The sequence below is a fragment of the Protomyctophum bolini genome, assembly GCF_963924005.1.
Source record: "Protomyctophum bolini genome assembly, chromosome: 22".
Classification (NCBI taxonomy): Eukaryota; Metazoa; Chordata; class Actinopteri; order Myctophiformes; family Myctophidae; genus Protomyctophum; species Protomyctophum bolini.
This window is the reverse complement of record NC_137883.1, coordinates 15322055-15343284: the sequence shown is the minus strand read 5'-3', so window position 1 is coordinate 15343284 and position 21230 is coordinate 15322055. Positions and strand designations below refer to the sequence as shown.

At 41.4% G+C, this 21230-nt stretch overlaps 1 protein-coding gene across 2 annotated transcripts; it reads left to right on the top strand.

The window, feature by feature from the left end:
* Window positions 1-2091: 2091 nt before the first annotated feature.
* On the top strand, window positions 2092-15526 carry hmgcs1 (3-hydroxy-3-methylglutaryl-CoA synthase 1 (soluble)). Of its 2 annotated transcripts, none has more exons than XM_080794413.1 (10): window positions 2092-2205; window positions 4985-5437; window positions 5625-5750; window positions 7167-7331; window positions 7445-7613; window positions 8853-9023; window positions 9730-9836; window positions 10842-10967; window positions 11662-11825; window positions 12728-15526. In XM_080794413.1, the coding sequence occupies exons 2-10, from the start codon at window positions 4990-4992 to the stop codon at window positions 12800-12802; spliced, it is 1551 nt and encodes a 516-aa protein (XP_080650539.1). In that variant the 5' UTR covers window positions 2092-2205; window positions 4985-4989; the 3' UTR covers window positions 12803-15526. The 2 variants fall into 2 exon arrangements, with proteins under 2 accessions (XP_080650539.1, XP_080650538.1); XM_080794412.1 differs by lacking the exon at window positions 2092-2205 and adding an exon at window positions 2892-2997.
* Window positions 15527-21230: the final 5704 nt, after the last annotated feature.

Here is a 21230-nt window from a genome sequence, read left to right as displayed (position 1 = left end):
ATGTTGTGGAACTTGTGGTTGCCTGGTGTGTTGGGTCTTAGGTGCAAGAGACTCATTGACGGTATGCAATATACTGTTCCGTAATCTTGCAGGCAACAATTGATGGTGGGATTCCCACCATCAATTGTAATAATCCCAGAATTGTAATAATTATTGTTTATTAATATTGTCCTTTGTTATTGGTAGGAGCTCTTTGCCTCTTTGTTTTTGTCTATTATTTGGTTATTTGTTTAGGTTTGTTTGGTTCATTTTATGTTTTGTTTGTGCAAACCAGCTGTTAGTGATACATAGGCCCTCATTTATCAATCGAGTGTGCACCCATATTTTGGCGTACGCACGGTTGATAAATGAGGGCCATAGTGCCTCAGAACAAGTGTACATTTGGCTGGCCAGGGGTCTCCAGCCAAATGTGTTAATATAGATTGCATCATTAGTTACTAGTCTTTCAGCTAAACCACTTTTAACACTATACACACACCGGCGGCTATTTTCCAGAAATCTTGGAGGGAAAAAAGAGAATATTTTTGAATATTTGATTAAACCACCACGCCTCGGATGCAAATATTGTACTTTCTGACTCCACTGCAATTATTTGAAAACTTTAGTTTTCTTTAACATATTTAAATGTTATGATGAATTGAACAAGGTTGTAAACGGATCTAGTGCTTTATTGGTCGTCCACTCACAGTTAACAGTTTTTTGTATCGAGTTGTGCTTGCAATGTACTGTAATTCTGCAAACTGTTAATAAATACTTATTTACTTAATTATATAACTGTAATATATTAATATTACAGTAATATATAATACACTGTCTGCCTGTCTTATAATGCAGGCCTATATGTATATAAGCCTACCAGGCCAGTACTATAAGAGATTATAGTATATATGTGTTCACACAGCATACAAGCTTGTAGATCTTGAAGCTTGCAAACAAATGTTCAAATTAAAAGACAAAGGGTGAGGGGTGGCGGTTAGAATTACGTCGGGAAAATGTTATATAAAGGCCTTTTACTTTAGTGTAAAACAAAAAAGAAGATATGCATACACAATGTGTATAGTAATTTATACCATAACCTGACATAAAGTCTCATACAGTCTGTGTATGACAGTGAGACTGAGTGCAACCTTGAAGCAACAGGAGCCCCCTCCACGTCCCCCCTCGGTCGCCATGGCGACGCCTCAGGTCCATCATCATCTTCCTCATTGTGAGCCGCTCGGCCCACACCTCGCCAGGACAGGAAATCACAGCGGCGCTCCGATTGGCGGAGCCTCTCTCACCATATGCCGTCGGCCTCTCCCCATTGGCCGGGCCGGGCCGCTCCACGGCGCATGGCCTCTTCTGTCCGCGACGCCGATTGGACGAGAGAGAGAGCGAGCGAGAAGAGAAGGGGCGGGGGGCGGGTCATGGGTGTTTTGATCTTGAAGGAGGTGGCGACGAGTGGACAGTGGTGGAAAAAGTACTCACATCATGTTATACTTAAGTAAAATTATGAATGAATGTAAACTAAAAATATTCTGGAATTCAAAATGTACTTAACTAAAAGTACAAACGTGTTATCAAAATTTACGTTGCAAGGGTAAGGTAGAAAGTACCTACTCATTGAGTCATTGTGCAGATACCGGTATGTATGTCCCGTTTCACAAGTTCAAAATGTATATCTTTGATGTATGTCTTTTGAAAATGGCAGATACAATTAAGCTCAATGTGTTCATCACAATGCATTGTGTGCTTGTAGTTATTTCAATTTCAAATGGATGGGCTGAAGTGGGTCATGTTTTATAATAATAATAATAATAATCAAAATCTACAAATAAAAGTAGGCTAGCTAAAGTTTTCAAATAATTGTAGTGGCGTAAATGTACAATATTTGTCTCTGTGTAGAAGTAAAAGTACCGAAATGTGGAAATCCTTATAGTTAGTCTAGTATAAAATGTAAAACTTTTTTTCTCTATATTAAGTACTTGAGTAAATGTACTAAGTTACTTTACGCCACTGGCGACGGGAGACGCTGATTGGACGGAGGAGCGGGACGGGGCGGGGCCGAACCACGGGCCACTCAGGTCCTTATAAATAGATTTAGACTGAGCGACAGATTATACCCGTTAAAAGGTTTTAACTGGATCATCACAACACTACACAACATACACGTTTGTTTTATTTTATTATTCTTATTATTATTAAGATACCATTCAACTTTTTAAGGTGAGTGAATTAATTTACATGTTATTTATTTACTTATTTATCTGTTTATTTATTTGTAGGCAGTTGCAACTTGTGAAATCCTTCAATATGTGAACCAAACCCTTATTGCTTGCGAGTCCATTGGTTCCCTTCCGTTTGTACCCCTTCAGAGATGAAATAATTTAGGCTACAGTAGTACAGTTATAGCTTATAATTATAGAAACATTTAAAAACTGGGCTATTATTCCTTAAGTTAATCATGCTGATTCGAATAGGATCTGCAGCGAATATGAGTATTAATAATAATAAAAAGCGATTATCTCGTACGTTTTACGGAGTATGATCGTTTCTATACAGTTTGTCGAGTCAATAATGATGATGAGGATGCTTCAAAAGTTGTGTTGACTTGAATAGGATGTCAAGGCGGAAGCTAGTATATCGGCCGGTGTTTTGTCCGGGCGGAACCACGTTGTTTTTGTGGTCAGAGAAATAAAAATATATTTTATGATATGCTTTAATACAAAATTGTATAACTTATTTTCATAAAATATAACATTCATGAGCTTTTAGTGATCCACTACTGCTGTTATGCTGTTTTTATTTGCTCGAGTAGAAGCCAATTCAAGCAGATAATATCACATACTACATAATAATAGCAAAAGTAGTTCGCTAGTGTTGTTGGGGGGGACGCATTTGTATGTGACACCGGCAGGCTGAGTCAGTGAAGTAAGGTTGCTGAATGGACTGGAGGAGAGCGTCGATCATCATCAATAACGTCGATTAACCGGTTCCGATCAGAGTCTCATCGGCCAGGTCTGTGTCCCCCGATCCACATGTGGCCGTTTAGAGCCGTCAGGTCGCTAGGTCGCCGGGTGCCCGTTCCTGCGGTGTTATACTTGGGTAATGTGAGTCGCCGCACAGTCGTATTATTTGGGCGATCGAACCGCAGGAACGGGTCCAGTAGAAAGGTTCCGGTGATCAATATTGAAATACTGTTGTTGATCAGGCTCGCTGGCTTGATCAATGAATCTGAACGTTTGTTGTTTAGCCTACTTACCCGCGATGTTTACAAACAGGCTAACGCTAGCCTGGTCCAAGCTAATCCACTTGCATGTGTGTGTGTGTCATGATGATCATGAGTTATTTTGTTATGTCATTGATTAATCACTGTTTTTGGACAATGTCGTGTTGTGATACTGAATGGATGTTAATGATTAGAAGCCTCGCGTGTGGTGTCTGTCTGACTGTCTGTCAAACTCGCGTAACAGGAACTAGGTGAAAGGTTTCTTCTCGTAGCCTTGAGCCACAGGATCAGGGTGACCTTTGACCTACTCGCTCAGCTGTTATCTCACTAGCTCTGATGGTGGTGTCACCCTGGCCTGTCCTGAGTCCAACCCACTGTCTAAAACACTGCAGTGAGTGGGACCCCCTCTCCCCCGTGGACCACCCCTATCTGAACATTTGTGCCAGGGGAGGGGACCCCATATAGCTCTGGTCCAGAGCATTAGCTGGACCAGAGATTGGTGTGTTGGTTTTAAATTTATTCAAAATTATTTTTCCTCTACCTCTGTGTCCTCACAAATGTGGGTCCTGGGGAGACAACAAAGTGTCTTGAGCTGAAAGGTTTGGGAACCACAATCACTGCTCTAAAAGTCTAAATCATTACAATGTTGTTGTATTGTTGTTCTTACAACCAAAACTGTGCTTTGCCTCAGTCTGAGTATGTGATGAAGTGTTGCCAGATTTCGCGAGAGAAACAAGCGGCCAGGTCTACGAAAACAAGGTCAAATGAATCGACCAACCAGTGTTTAGTTTACCACATAGAATATTTGAAAATGGGCCCATAGGAAAAAAACAACACAATTACATATACTGTACATAACAATAAAAAAAAAACTGTCCAAATCTACAAGTTAGACAGGCATTTGTGACGATTATAAATACAGGCCAATAAGCCAATGTCTCTTAAGGCTAGAGGACTAGAGTGTCTAGTAGTGCAAAGTGCAACTCAATCAATGCTTACAGTATATGCCTAAATAAACACTGTAAAGGTATAATTTGTATGCTGACGCCTTAGGGACAGGCGTCATACATACCGTACACCATATTTAGGTGTAGATGATGCGTATCTCCAGATAAGGATAGGTCGATACGTCATGGCTTCGTCAGGATGACCCGATCAGACGTACGTGACGTATGGCTAAATAAATGCATACATGAGGCCTCGCGTTTTACACATTTAGTAGTAGTTTGAACTCTGCGACACTTGGGATATGTATATCAAGGTTCTAGACAGGCACATGCAGGTTCTAGGAATATGTACAGCAGAGATATTGATTTCAGTGATATTGATTTGAACTCATCGACCCAGGGCCATATTTAAACCCCACTTATTTTTCCCCACTAGCGGTGTAAAGTGAAGTAGTAAAATTACTCAAGTAAACTTGTACTTGAGTACACTTTTGAGGTATTTTGATTTACATCTTAGAGGCGAATATTACATCTTATACTCCACTACAATTATTTGACGGCTTTTGGTTAGATTTTGATTATTATTAAGAAACATACAGTAACAATTTCAGCCCTATATCATTTTGGCCATTTGAAAATAGCCGAGCTACAAGCTCACAATGACACACAATGATACAACACATTGTGAGCTTGTAGATCTACTATTATATTCATTTTATACATGTGAAATGGGACATTCTGCATAATGAGTACATTTTTATATCAATACCTTTGTACTTTTAATCAAGTACATTTTTAATTCCTGTTCTTTCTCCCCGCTGCACTACAGACAGAATGCCTGGATCGCTGCCTGCCAGCCTGGCGAACAAGTGGCCCAAGGATGTGGGCATCCTGGCCATGGAGTTGTACTTCCCCTCGCAGTACGTGGACCAGGCGGAGCTGGAGACGTTCGACGGCGCCTCGGCAGGAAAGTACACGGTGGGCCTTGGCCAGGCACGCATGGGCTTCTGCGGCGACCGCGAGGACATCAACTCGCTCTGCCTCACGGCGGTACAGCGGCTGATGGAGCGCCGGCGGCTGCCGTATGACAGCGTGGGCCGCCTGGAGGTGGGCACGGAGACCATCGTGGACAAGTCCAAGTCAGTGAAGACGGTGCTCATGCAGCTGTTCGAGGAGTGTGGCAACACGGACGTGGAGGGCATCGACACCACCAACGCCTGCTATGGCGGCACCGCCGCGCTCTTCAACGCCGTTAACTGGGTGGAGTCCAGCTCCTGGGACGGTGAGAATTAAAGACGGATGCTTCTTGCTATTTTTTGCAAAGTACAGATGTGCCATTTGAGAACTTCACACGTCATGCCGCTGGCAAGACAGTGGATTGTCAGAACATTGTCAGTGAGAAACGAGGGAATTTGCTAATGTAAATGCTAAAAGAAAGATATTGTGTCCTCTCTGTTGTGTGGGTCTAGGCCGCTATGCTCTGGTGGTAGCAGGGGACATCGCCGTCTATGCCACAGGAGGCGCCCGGCCTACAGGGGGCGCCGGAGCGGTGGCCATGCTGGTGGGACCCGACGCTCCTCTCATCTTCGACCGAGGTCAGTCCACTAGGGGTGCAACAAATTGATTGATTTAATACTTTATTAGTCTCGGGTGGCCAGACTGTTGCCTCTCGCAATTTTTCAAATGCTTCCATCATACAGTCTGGAGAACGGAAGCTCTATCATGAGTAAAATATAAAGCGGAAGTGAACCCTCCTCGCCACTTACGTTTTGTCTTTACAGTCGCTCAAATTTACCCTAATGTAAATCGAAATCATCAAAGCATATATAGATAGCTTGATGCTTAGCAGAAAGAAAAAAAAAGATTAAGATATTTTAAAATATTTTTGTGAACGGAAATGCAGCTACAGTACAGTCCAAAGCTTGTGGTCCATTGTATTCAATAAGTTAATCAAACTAATTGATTTAAGCAATTTATAAAAAATATTATTGATAATTGTATAACAAAAAAAATAGGCAAAAAGCTTTCAACATATTACAATGGCTGGGTTTCCCAAACGCATATGGTGTAAGACTTGTAGTGCCGCACATGCTCAGATGCCCTCATAGGCCACACACAGAAAGAAGCCTGTGAACATAGACATTTTGTGCATAGATGTGCCACGCAATGGTAGGACTCAGGTCTCAGGCCTGAGGCCTGGTATGGTAGGCCTCAGGTCTACCATTCTGAAATTTAATTTAATAATATTTGGACTGCTGGACAGCTGACAGTAGGCTCTCTTTACTTAAAAATAAATAAACAAATATATATATATATATATATATATATAGTGTGTGTTGAGCTTGTAGATCATCTATTTTAACTACTTTTGCACGACACTGCTGTGTGACGAAGCATAAAATAATGCTTGAGTTTTTCATTTAGAATAAAATGTGCGTTTTGATTATTAGAGTAACTGAATTATCGCTAAGAAGAACAGATGCAGCCCTTGTCCATGCACCACAGACCACATTACTGTTATTTTGATTTACTTTTAGTCCTAGTCTTTCTAGGACTAACTTTCTAGAAGTTTTAGTTTTCTAAAAATCATAAAAGCTTAGTCAACTAAATCTACAGTTGATTTAGTCGACTAAAATGTATTTTGGCAGGCCTTGATGGCTTTGTAATGGCTAATTTGCTTGTAGATCTGCTATTTTCAGCATGCAACCAAGCATAAAATCACTTGCATTTTAGTTCTACTGGATCTCTTCTCCACTAGTCCTTCCCTAACATTTTAGTCTAGTTTTTATTTGTTGATGAAATTGTCAATATATTTAGTCTTAGTCATCGTATCTTAGTTTTTAGTTAGTATTCATTTAATCATTTTAATTCGTTTTAATCAGTGAAAAAAGGTAGTCGGCCATCATTTTCGCCATAGTTTTAGTAGACAAAATCAACACTGCGCACCACACCAGCTGAACCCTTGTGAAATGGAAATTTCATAAGGAAATTGTACCATGTTTTCTCCGCAGGCCTACGGGCGACACACATGCAGCACGCCTACGACTTCTACAAACCAGACATGCTGTCAGAGTACCCGGTGGTGGACGGAAAGCTGTCCATCGAATGCTACCTCAGTGCCTTGGACCGCTGCTACTCTGTATACCGCAAGAAGATCCACGCGCAGTGGCAACAAGGTGAAACACAACGGCCACTACACAGCATAGTATAGGGTATGCGCATGCGTTGAGTTGAGTGGCAAATCGATTGGCAAAGTGAGTTTAACGTTGGCTGGTTGGTTTGTTTTCAGAGGGCCTAGACAGACGCTTCAGCCTGGAGGACTTTGGCTTTGTGGTGTTCCACTCTCCATACTGTAAGCTGGTGCAGAAGTCTCTGGCCCGCCTCATGCTCAACGACTTCCTGGGACACCCCGACCCCGACACCCAGACGGGCCCCTTCGCTGGCCTAGAGGCCTTCAGGTACTGTACAGTATACTGTATATCGTGTCGTGAAACGGGGCATTGTTACAAAACAATTATGGCCATTACAATGACTTACACTGCTGGGTGCTCAAACCATAACCACAAGCACGGAGCAGCACATGTTCGCCAACCTTAATCTCGTCGTTTCCCGCATGTCGAACTATTGGCGGGTCAGAAAAGCGTACGGACCCCACACTGCTAGATACAAAGTCAAAACAATGATGGCCATTACAATGAGTTACACTGCTAGATAAAGATTATGTGGAAAGTGTAAGACATGTACAACTAACTACCAAATTACATTTGAGCAAGATGATCTAAAGTTGGCTGCCAGATATCATAAATCTTGCTTGATTTGTCCATGTCATATTGTATTCTCTCCAACGCAGGTCTCATTGAAAATTAACTACAGGCTCGTTATATCGCTTCACGTTTGAAAGGCACGTTTGAGATATATTCCTCAGCCTAGTAGGAAAGTGCGTGAAAGATTTGCCAATTAGGATGGAATATGAAATATCGGACAGATCCGTCTTGAGCACATGACTATAGATAGAGATACTGTGTAACGATTTGCGGGATTTTTGGACAAAATCTGGAGGAGTAATGGCAAAAAGAAATATTTTACAAAAGTCGGCCTCCTGGTGTGCAAAGTTTCGGGACTCCCCCTCACTTCCTACCTTCAAAACCGCACTGAAAACCCACCTGTTCAAAATCGCATTTCCAAGCTGACGTGTTTTTAAACTTGTTTAGCTGGTAACGGATGGACAAACGGATGGAGTGCAAAACATACTCTCTCCCCATGCCTTTGGCTTGGTGGAGACAATTATGCATCATTGGCTACATAAATAAAGGACAAGGGCGACACCCTGTGGTGAAATATGGGTACTGCAGAATCTGAATAAGCTTTTATTGTCACATCACAGATTTACAGGGGTAACAAAGTGGGTGAAATATTTATTTTTCATGCACACTCCACTATTTTGTAGTTTTTGTTAGAAGATGGAAGTGGAATAAGAGCAGGAGAAAATACACAGTATACCAACGGGCTAACCAAAAAAATGCATAAAGATAGCATATGTAGTTTACATGGTACCTGAGAAGATATAAAAAGGTGCGTGAGCATAGCAGAGGATGTATGCTGTGCATGATATACTACTTATGAACATTGTGTGATATACTTATATGAACAGTATGTAAGCTATTAAAAAATAATTTGTGTGTGTGCGCGTCCCTCAGGGAGGTGAAGCCAGAGGAGACGTACTTCGACCGTGAAGTGGAGAAGGCGTTCATGAAGGCCAGCACTGAGCTGTTTGAGCAGAAGACCAAACTCTCCCTGCTGGTCTCGAATCAGAACGGAAACATGTACACGCCATCTGTGTACGGATGCCTCGCCTCTGTACTAGCACAGTACGTATTACTACCTCCTCTGTACTACATGGATTAAAGTTCTCAGTCGCCACAACTGATTTCAGTCATTTGGATTCCATAAAAGCCAGAATGTCTTTTGCAAAAGCATGCTGCGCACAGAAAATTGCAGCGCAACGTGTTGTGAGCTTGTAGATCGGCTATTTTCGGTCATTAGTTATCTTAAGATGAGGTACTACTACCTCCAAAAGCACTGCAGTGTACATGGTATGTAGAGAGAGAGTGGAGGCGATTGGATTCCATCGTACATTTGCAAAATATCGCATTAAAGTAAAGAGTTTGCGCTCGCAGTACAGACCGAACTATGAACTACAGGTGTGAATGTGACCTAGGTTTAACTTGTGACACGTTGGACAACTGAGGCTTAACTTGCGGTGGAAATTGGCGAATGGTTGTGATATATCTAGGAAGACAAGTCATGTTAATCAATCAATCAATCAAATGGCAAACAATAAATCACAACCATTTGCCCATTAATAGGCTCTGTTGTTTACATTTACACAAATATAACCAAATGGACCCTTACACTTACAGAACCCTTTCAAGTTCAAATGTGTCATTCACAGTTGCATCGCCGATACAAAACGATGTTGCATTTGGTTCTGTTTAAAACAACACAGTTTAAAAATAGATAGACAATAGAGTTGTTGAAGCGTGACTATATCCTGTCTTGCGTTGTTCCCACCAGATACACCCTGCAGCAGTTGTCGGGTCAGAGAATCGGTCTGTTCTCCTATGGTTCTGGTTTCGCCGCTACGCTCTACTCTGTCACCGTGACGCAGGACTGCACGCCTGGTGAGTTCACCAGCACAGATGACATTCTTGTACCCAAAACGACCCAACTCAACCCCGGTGTAGGGGTCATCAATATGTCCATTCCATACACGGACAATATGTGTCTGTGGCAAGACTTGGCCTCTTCCGTGGACAAATTTTAGATTTGGTTTTTAGAAGGCTGGCATGTTATGGCTGGGGCCATAACGAAGAAGGGGAAACCACACCGGAGGACAATCGAAAAATAAGTATTTTATTTCATAGTTGTGGAATAGAAATAAGTGATTAAATAATTGAACTTGGAACCAAATGAACAAAGGAACTCTCCTGCGGCCACCCCTGCAGCCTGTGGAGAATAGCAGATCTGTAGTGCTTTGAGAGCAGGTGTCTTAAATAGTGTTTGGGGAGGACACTGGCCAGGTGTCTCCCCTTCCACTCATCATATCTGGTTCCGCCCTCCAACACTGCAATGGAACTGTTAAAGGCACAGCCACACATACACACACAGAACCCACATAGTAGACTAAAGGCCCAGGGGGCCGTCACAGAAGACACCATTATGATGTTCATATTTTGATCATAAGACCCAATTACTGTATAACTGAATGTCAGTCTTCAGGTTTTCTTCAGAATATGTACGTTATGACTGATGATTTATTATGGCACAAGTCCACCTCTTACTAGTGGTTTTCAAGGACCCCCATAACTCCTTGAGTATACAAATGGACCCTCACTCATTTGGTTCCATTTGTAAACTCAGTTACAGAGCAGGTCATTTAGGCTCTGTAATTGAGCTATCTCTTTAACATTTTTAACTCAAACCTTTGCTTCTGGGTGCAAAAATATTGGAACAAAATATTTTGAGATGGGAGGTCTGCGGCCAAATACATCATTTTGATATAGCTACATAACGTTTTTCAGAAAACTGTTAGGATTTAGGAGACATTTGTAAAATCGGCCTCAGGTCTTAATGTGTAAAGCTTTCTGTAAAATGTGATGGCTTATTGCATGTATTTTCATGTGCAGGCTCTGAGTTGGACAAGCTGGTGGCCAGCCTCAGCGACCTGAAAGATCGCCTGGACTCACGGAGGAAGGTGTCTCCAGCCGTGTTTGCGGAGAACATGAAGTTACGAGAGGAGACCCATCACCTGGGTACGGTGCTGTTGCCATGACGCTCACACTCGCACCACTAGTTCCGTGGTTCTCAGCACTTTCAGGCCGTGGCCCCCCAACATAATCATATTTGAACTGGGGTTCTGAGTACTCTCCAACATAATCATATTTGAACTGGGGTTCTGAGTACTCCCCAACATAATCATATTTGAACTGGGGTCCTGGGTACTCTACAAAATAATCATATTTGAACTGGGGACCCCCCCACAGCCTGACAAGCACTTACTTGAAATGTAGGAGTTGAGGCATTACATTTAGTTTGAATCAGTGCCACAGATAAATATTGTGAAAATAGCCAATCTCACGTGAGCTTGTAGATCGGTTATTTTCATAATTATTGCCTATTTCTTATTGACAATTTGGCCAATGTAAGACCAGTTTTATAGTATAAAAACTATAAAACCTGAGAACCATTGCACTAGTTAGGAGACCCACCACCTGTTTAGGTATGGTTCTGTTACTCACACCACTAGTTAGAAGTGACCTACCACCTGGGTAGTGGGTACGGTATAGGGATGGAGCTCGAAACCTGAGGCCATTACAAACAAATACATTGAGACCCGGTATCAATAAACTTTGGTCTTGTCGAGTTAAAGGTTCTATGTTCTCTCCTGTCTGCAGGTAGCTACATAGCCGCAGGTTTTAAAGGTTCTATGTTCTCTCCTGTCTGCAGCCAGCTACGTACCACAGAGCCCAGTGGACGAGCTCTTCCCAGGGACATGGTACCTGACGCGCATCGACGAGCAGCACCGCAGGACGTACGCCCGGCGCTCTCACGACAAGGAGAACGGACACCCCGAAGAAGCAGCGCTGCTCAACTCTAACACGACCACCGAGGTACGGTCACACGTTTTTCTCTACGATTGTTACCATCCTCTAGGACAGGTCTATGGCGCAACAGTGCTATAATGCATATGTACAGTATGCACCAAGTGTGGCCAGTCTCCTCTGACCACCCTTAAACTCCTCAGCAAAGTCTGGTCCTTTAGAAATCCAATATCCAGGAAAGGTATTCCACAATGGAAATAAGGTTGTTCTTATCCAAAAGTAGATATCAAAAAAGATCCAGATTTAATAATTTGGGATAAATCCTCTTGCTTCTCAGTAGACTGTCTGTCTCACTCTGTTCACCTCCACTCTGGACTGAGTCAAACTCTCCAGGTGGCCCAAACATTCTGATGCCCAATGCCCATCACTCAATCAGGCTAGGTGAGCCTTGGGTGGGGCTTCCCAATCATTGATTGTTGCCATGGCAACACATGCATCTCACTGGCTTCTTGTAGCATATAGTTCAGAGGATAAATAGCAAAATCTCATAGACCAGTAGATTGGTAGAAAGTACATCAAAATGGAACATTGCAAACAAAAATACATAGAAACAATTTGACTATGGGCACAGAGGTTACCATGTTGAAAACTTTTCATACATTAAAAAAGCTGAAATTACAGATCTACAACGCTGTAAGCTTGTAGATCTTCCGATTTCCTCAATGTTTTGTAAGTATAAAAATAATGAATGTCAGTCATTTCTTTGTAGATTTCAGTCGTTTGTCATACCTGCCCTGTGATTTTATTTATATCTATCTACCGGTATCTATATATCAGGCAAACAAATTCTTCATTCATATGTTCAACGCCACGAGTTAAATCGTTAATTTGTGTGACGATTAATCGACAACTTAAATGTGTAATGGTGACAGCCCGAGTTGCTAATGTCTTCTCTCTCCTTTCCTCTCCAGCACATGCCCAGTCCCGCTAAGAAGATGCCCCGCATGCCTGGCTCCACGGATGCCATCACCAACGGTGACCACTAAAAAACAAACGCTTAAAAAGAAAAACCTCCGTGAGGTTAGCGAGAGTGTCTGTCTGTCTGGGGGAAAATTAACAAACGGGACATTTTGCGTTGGCTGTTCCTCAAGGCTACCACCAGGGGGAGCCCCTACCTCCCCCTCAGATTATGTTTACAACTCCATGGCTGCAGAATGTCTGTCTGTCCGCTTTGATCAATCTGCATAAATGTCACCGTTCATCCGCTCGTCATTTTATTTTGGAAACTGTATTCAGAGCCGTGGTTCTCAACCTGTGGGCCGTGGCACGATGGGCTGTGAAGATATTGCAATTGGAGCCCCCCCCCCAAAAAACGCTATGATTTTATTGATAATATAATAATTATATAAAATAATGTAGAAAAAGGACATGCTCTGAAAATGCCTGTGTGCCATGGGAACTTTCCAGATGTTCTTTTCGGGCCCTGATCAAGACTAAAGGTTGAGAACCAGCGCTTTACAGTTTTATTCTTATAATTTTTATCATTTGGTAATATATTTACGTGGCAAAAACCCAGGGCGTCAATTGAACTAGATTAGTGTAGACATTTCTACACTGTTAAAAGAAGAAAAGGGAAGCATGAGGTCAGTCCGCTGCCCCCCAGGTTGGCAGAGGAAGTGTAGCACCCAGGATTACATTAGATTGACACTGGGTGAAAAAAATGGGTTGCAAAATCGTGGGATAAAAAATTTGAAAGTAAAAGAAGAAAAAAAACGTTGATCCCGCTTTGGAGAAGAATGTGTTTTCTTTTCCTTTTTTCCTCTCTTTTCTTTAATAAGCAACGATATTGCTTTTTCTTTATCGACTCAAAACTTAATCTTTTATTTTTTTATTTTTATGTCTTGGCACTCTTTTCCCAACATTACATTTCCCTTCCCTCTCATAATGGGAAATGTACTTTCAAGTTGTGGGGGGAAAAGTGTATCAGGTATGGTAATGTTTTAAATGATCAAAATGATCATGTACACATGCTAGCAGCTAGCCTCGTCACTGTAAAAGCCATCCGTGTGCACAATACCTCAGTTTTAATTTAAGACGATTAAAACTAATACCATGATTCTGGAAAGATGTCTATATCCATATAAATGCATATACCATAGGCTAGAATTCTCCTCTGAACAAACATTAACAAGAATAGCTTCTGTTTTTTTAGTTTAGTTCAAGGCTATTGAATGTTACTTAACGTCAGTGGTGGACAAGGTACTATAATATGGCAGATAAATAACATGTTGGGGCATGTGGAGTTTGCTTTTGAAAACTGCAAGTGCACCATATTATTGAGGAGTCAACACAAGATATATATATATATATTATCGGGAACGAAAAAAAGTGTATCGGGACATCCCTATTTGAAAGTTAAATGTACTTTGTAATCGTCCACCATTGCCTAATGTACCTGTATGCAATCCTGCTTCATTGTAAATTATGTCATGTTGCTTGCAAAGGTGCAAAAAAAAAGCATAGTGATTTAAGGAGTTCATCAGGGCCTTATTACTGTTTAAAGGGCTTGGAGGGAGTAGTGGGTTTTACGTGTATGGTAGCTGTGATGTACAGAATATATAGCATTTATTCATGTGCGGACATGTACAGAATATATAGCTTTTATTCATACAGACGTGTTTCTGTTCAATGACATAGTATGTGTGACTTTGCCCTGTGTTTACCTAACCATACATAGTACATACATTTATTTATTTTTAACCAATAATTTCCCTCCACGCCAGACATTATCAACCACTGGACTGGAGTAGTGTGGTAGTGTTGACCAGCAGAAACACATCACTGTTTTTGGGGCATTTTCACTGTATGTTTTGGTAGATTTGGCTACATCTTTGGGGCCACCAAACAACCAGCGAAAACACCAAAACCCAGCGAGAGGGCGATGTGTGTACTGCAGGTAAACACCACTACACTGCTCTAGTGGCTGTTGAACTGCTGGTGCAGGAGGAAATGACCAGTGGTGGAAGAAGTACTAAATGTACTTAAGTATCAATACTGCAATATAGACTCTGTTACAAGTAAATGTCTGGGATTCATCATTTGCTTGAGTAAAAGTACAAAAGTATTAGCTTCAAAATGTACTTAAAGTACCAAAAGTATAAGTACTCATTGTGCAGAATGTCCCATTTAAAGTTTTCAAATGTATGAAAATCTTTTGAAAATAGCAGAACTACAAGCACTCAATGTGTTGCAAATGGCCGAGATATGTAGTACTGAAGTGTTTAGTATATATTTTGTAGTTATAATCAAAATCTATAAAGTAACAAGTTTTCAAATACATTCAGTGGAATTAAAGTACAATATTTCGATCTGTGATGCAGTGGAGCAGAAGTAAAAGTATTGGAAATACTCAAGTAAACTACAAATAATTCAGTATTTAAGTAAATGTCTACTTAGTTACTTTACACCACTGGAAATGGTGTGTGTGTGTGTACACTGTGTGCTGTAAACACAGGGCAAGTTCACATGCTATGCCTTTTAATAAGGTCACACCCACATGTGACTGCTTTATTTCAACAGATATTTTTTACCGGCTTTTGATGGTATATTGTACAGTACAAGTACAACTAACCCCCAAAAGACATTTATACTTTGTAGCAATAAATCAGTAGGTGAATGATGACGTGTCTCTTATAGAAACATTCTGTATATACTGTAGATGGTGTAATGGAGAGGTGAACTACAAAATAAATATCTTCATTTCAATGGTTTATGGCTGGTGCGTTGTTAATCTTTGGTATGGTGAAAACATGTTTATATATATCTGTGTGGCTCAGGAGGTAGAGTGTCCTAAAGTGTCCTTGCTCCCCCTAGGTTAGTTAGCACTAGAATTTCGCCCGCCTTCGGCGGGCTCATCCCAGTGTCGTTGCAGCGCAATATGGGAAGAAGGAAATTGCAGGAGTTGACAGACTCCACTTCATGTTTCAGCTGTGTTTTTAAACTCAGTAGTGTGCCCTGCACACAGCGCACACTCGCAATTGCAGCTGGAGGGCGACGCGACACACACACACGCCCACACACACACACACACACACACACACACACACACACACACACACAGAGCGATGTGTGGATAAATCAGAGATTTGGGAAATGTGTTCTGAATGGGCCTGAATATATGTGTGTAGTGTCCTTTTGTGCACTTAAACCTCTCCAGCTGATCCAAAATGCCGCAGCTCGCTTGGTCTTCAACCAGCCAAAATTCTCACATGTCTCCCCCCTGCTCCGTTCCCTCCACTGGCTCCCGGTCGCTGCCCGCACAGAATACAAAACTCTGATGCTGGCATTCAAAGCAACCAAAGGTATGGCTCCCCCATATCTTGCAAGTATGATCGAACCCTACAAACCCTCCCGCTCACTCAGATCAGCCAACGCAGGGAAGCTGGAAGTACCCTCACTAAAAACGCCGGGACAACACTCCACACGTCCCAAACTCTTCTCCCTTCTGGCTCCAAAACTGTGGAATGCACTTCCCATTGCAGTCAGAACTGCAGCATCACTCCCAATCTTCCGCCGTAGTCTGAAAACCCACCTTTTCAGACTCCATCATGGCCCATAGCACTTACCCCACCCCCTTAGATAGCAATTCTGTAGACTTAGATAGCATTTGATACAGTCTTATAGCATGTTATGTAGACAGCATAAGTGCATTGTATGTGCTATTGTCATAGCACGTCATAGTACATATGTATAGCATAGTAGTATAGATGTATAGCTTATATGTATAGTTTCATTATAGATATTCCACTGTTACTTTCTTAGCTTACGCATGTTTCATGATAAATGTTTTTATGTGATGTATACCCATGCTTTTTTGTTCTTGCTTAATGTAAGTCGCTCTGGATTAAGAGCGTCTGCTAAATGCCTAAATTGTAAATTGTAAATTGTAGGCTGCAACAATGATTTCATAAAGTGTAGTTTAGTTTTGAACAGGCAACTAATGTAGTGATAGATTAATTGAATGGGCCTGAATAGATAGATAGATAGATTTCTTTATTTTTGTGTCATGCACCAAAGGCGCCCAGCCCACATGGGCTAATTGGGCTTACAGGACACACCATATCATTGCATTGAATATTGCATTGTGTACAATAAACAGATATGTTTTGTTGATATTCCCTTTTTTGTTTTTACACAAACAAAACATTCTGCCTTATTTCCCACGCCCTGCATAAAAAGTCTGCCAAAGCGCACACTCGCAATTGCAGCTGGAGGGCGACGCGACACACACACACACACACACACACACACACACACACACACACACACACACAGAGAGCGATGTGTGGATAAATGACTGAGATTTGGGAAATGCGCACGCAAGCACAGAATGCACGGCGTGACAGGATTATATAGGTCACCCGTTTTGGTGTGACACACACGGCTTCCACATTTAGCTTCATACTGGTTGAAAGTGTCCTTCCAAAAATATTTTTTTTGCTCGAAATTCTTATTCACAATGACATTGAGTTGTGGTGTTGTTTTTAGGGTAATTGTTGCATAAGCGCTATTTCGCACTGGAGTCCCGTGAGGCGGGCCATCTCACTCCCCTCCCCTGTGTCTGAAGCAGCTAGCATGGAAGCTATATGGAACCTTTCCCTCCGAGTGCACACAACCATGCCGTTGTCCACGCGTCCATCCGATAGCTTTTAATGTAAATGTCCCATCCACTGAGCAAAAGCGATATAAGCGCCTTATTCATTAATTCGATTCATTTGGGTGTGGGGCTGTGCAGTGCTGTGGGCTTTAAATTGTGACGGAGGCGAGCTGCTGCTGCTGTTCGACTTCGAGTCGCTGTCTATGGAGCAGTATAGAGTAGGCGTGGCGCAGCATTAGAAGGGCGCAGCAAATACGACATTGAGGGGTAGAAACCATCCCGGTCGCGTGGTTGATCTAACGCGTGTGTCACTGTGAAGGACTGGCCCCATTAAGTGAACGTAGTTGGCGTAGTAGACGCCAACATGACGATTCTGACGTAGGCTGTAGAGGTTGAGCAAGAATAGCGTGTTTGAGAAAAGTAATATTTAAACAGTAAATAAGACATTTTTGGCGAATGCAATGTAGTCTATATGTTTTCTGGGAGTGTGGCGAATTTATTTAGCATATAGAGATGTCTGGTAAAAGTGTGGTTTGGTCGGAGAAAGCTGTTGGATAAACGGCCATGTGCTTATGTACCCCTGTCTATTAGGGTAGCAGGATGGGCCTGAATAGATAGATAGATAGATTTCTTTATTTTTGTGTCATGCACCAAAGGCGCCCAGCCCACATGGGCTTACAGGACACACCATATCATTGCATTCAATATTGCATTGTGTACAATAAACAGATATGTTTTGTTGATATTCCCTTTTTTTTTTACACAAACAAAAGATTCTGCCTTATTTCCCAGGCCCTGCATAAAAAGTCTAAACTCAGTAGTGTGCCCTGCACATGTAGTAACGGATGGGTTATAAATTATTATAATACTGTACTGCACTCCTTAGTATTGCACTGTACTGTAATGTTGTCCTCTGTACTGTACTTTACTGTACGTCTTTACTGTACTGTACTGTACTGTTGTTAGTGTTGTTATTGTTGTTTTTCTTATAATGATTATTATTATTATTGTTATTATTATTACATGCATTATTGTTCTGATGTGAGCTTGTTTGTAAATGAGTGAGTTTACAAAGAAGTTTATTGTTATTATTATTATTATTATGATTATTATTATTAGTATTGTTATTGTGATTATTACATGGATTATTGTTGTGATGTGAGCTTGTGGCTGACTGACTATCTAGAAAATGAAAACATGGCACTTCATTTAAAATAGGTTACAGACCCCTGTTATATGCGCTTGTTTTGGGATTATTTTTATAGACCTATTTACTTGTTTCTATGAGACATGGCAACAGCAGCAAAAGGCATCCACGTCTTTCTCTTGTGAAATGCTGAGATTAGAAACGACCATAATTATTTCATTTCTCAACCTTAAAAAATAAATAAAGACATCTCCATAATCCTTGGGAAGTGTGTGTAGCAAAAGTAGTCGGCATTGTCATGGTTGAAAGTATTCATGCAACACTGACGCTGTAAGCTGTGTGATGCTAACGCGCTAACACCGTTAGCATGGTCTGTGTTGGTGAAAGGGAAAAGGATAGATATGAAACTACTGGCCAAAATAAATGTCATAAAAAACACAACACCTAAAATCGGAATGTGATGGTGACCTATTGAGCACAAACAGACAATCATGATTTGCTTGCTGGACCTATAATTAATTTATGTGCATTACATTTCCACCTCGCACATATAAATCAAGCCACAGTGCAGTCAGAGAGTAGCTCACAGGTCACACACAGGAGCAGTGAAAGGGGGAGGGGACTTGGGATGGCAGTGTAGAGTAGGCACGACATTGAGAGGTAGAAACCATCCCGGTCGCGTGGTTGATGTAACGCGTGTGTCACTGTGAAGGACTGGCCCCATTAAGTGAACGTAGTTGGCGTAGTAGACGCCAACATGACGATTCTGACGTAGGCTGTTGAGGTTGAGCAAGAATAGCGTGTTTCAGAAAAGTAATATTTAAACAGTAAAGAAGACATTTTTGGCGAATGCAATGTAGTCTATGTCTTTTGTGGGAGTGTGCAGGTTTTATTTTGCATAGAGAGATGTGTGGTGGAAGTGTGGCTTGGTCGGAGATAGAGCACGAATGAACGGCCAGGTGCTCATGTACCCCTGTCTATTAGGGTAGCAGGATTTTCTCCTACAACCTCCTACTTCCCAGTAACTGACAACAACCTTATCTCGTCACCTTATGAGCTTAGGCCACCAGGTCATTTAAAAGTGGTGGAAAAAGTAAATTCTAAGACGAAGTGAAAGTCAATACTCAGTGTTGCAAGTAAAATTCCAGAATAGCCTACTTGAGTAAAAGTACAAAAGTATTGTGATCATTCAGAATGTATGGCTATTGGCTACTTAAACTAAAGTACCAAAAGTAAATACTTATTATACAGGAGGTCCCATTTCAAGTTTTAAAATCTGTCAATCTTTTGGAAACAGCAGATCTACAAGCTCAAATTGTGAGCTGAGAGTGTATGCCTACAAAGTAGCCTATAGTAACTAAAAGTTGTAGTGAAGTAAAAGTATAATATTTGCGTGTGGACTGTGGAGTAGCCTACATTTAAAAGTATTGAAATTTGGAAATAGTATTTCAGGTGGGCAGGGGACCGCATGCAATTGTCTTATTATAATTATTAATTTTAAATAGATTTAGGCCATTATATTTCCCAAGGCCGTGGAAACTTGTACCGGTGCAAATACCATCAGACAGGACAACTTCTTGCTTGCAATTAAGATTTCATTTTATTTCCTATACGGTTTAACAATAGCCTACTAAAAACAGGGGAAAGGGGAGGTGGAACAATGTTGGCATCAAGTTCAAGGTCAAACAAATCTGAATCGAATCTGAAGGCAGAGTGTCACTTCCTGCCTATAAGCACTCACAGCATGGGCTCAATCCCACTGATTAGGGATGACACTAGGTGTGAATGGTCATTGTCCTATTGTCTTCTTTAAAGTGTTGTAAACAGTGCAATTCAATTAAGCTATATCACAGACAATATTCAATACCAGCACCATTTTCATATAGCAGAAACATGTCAAGAACTTATATGTTAGACATGTGGCATAGCTCTGGTGGTCTAAACTGCATGACCATGGAGAAGTTCACTGGAGATGTGAGTCAATGGCAAAGGTTTTGGAGTCAATTTGAGACAGCAATAGACAAAAACACGAGTCTCAGTAAGTGACTTGTCACATATTTCAGCAGGTCACCAATCTCTCTGTAACACTGCAATGCTGGAGCGACAGTGGGATTCAGCTGGAATTTATAGCGACTGTGTTCCAGCTAAATCTTGATTTAATCTCCACTTTTCAGGTACAAAATAAGTATGCCAGCCCTTGTTATGATGTCTTGTTTATGGATTGGTTAGATTAACATTCTGAACGAATATTGAGTTGTTTGCAATAAGTGGATACAGTGCCACTGCCATCATGTTGTTAGCCCCAAGTAAATCAGCTAAGATAGCATTTATAGCATCTATGTTTAGGTTGCCAACATTGCCTCTCAGCAATACGGTTCCCTGTTCTGTTCGGTCGCCCCGGTATTTTCCCCCGTTTCCCATTGTGTTGCGCAAGCATTTAGGTAGCCTACTGTAGACTGTGAGTCTGCATGTGAACATTAGCATCTTTATTGTGTGTGTGTGTGTGTGTGTGTGAGAGAGAGAGAGAGTGTGAGTGTGAGTGTGAGTGTGTGTGTGTGTGTGAGAGAGAGAGAGAGAGAGAGAGAGAGATGCATTGTCTTCACCCAATAAATTACTTAATTTCTATTGTTTACTCACCTCATGATGTGTTGAATACAAGGGGTTTGTATAA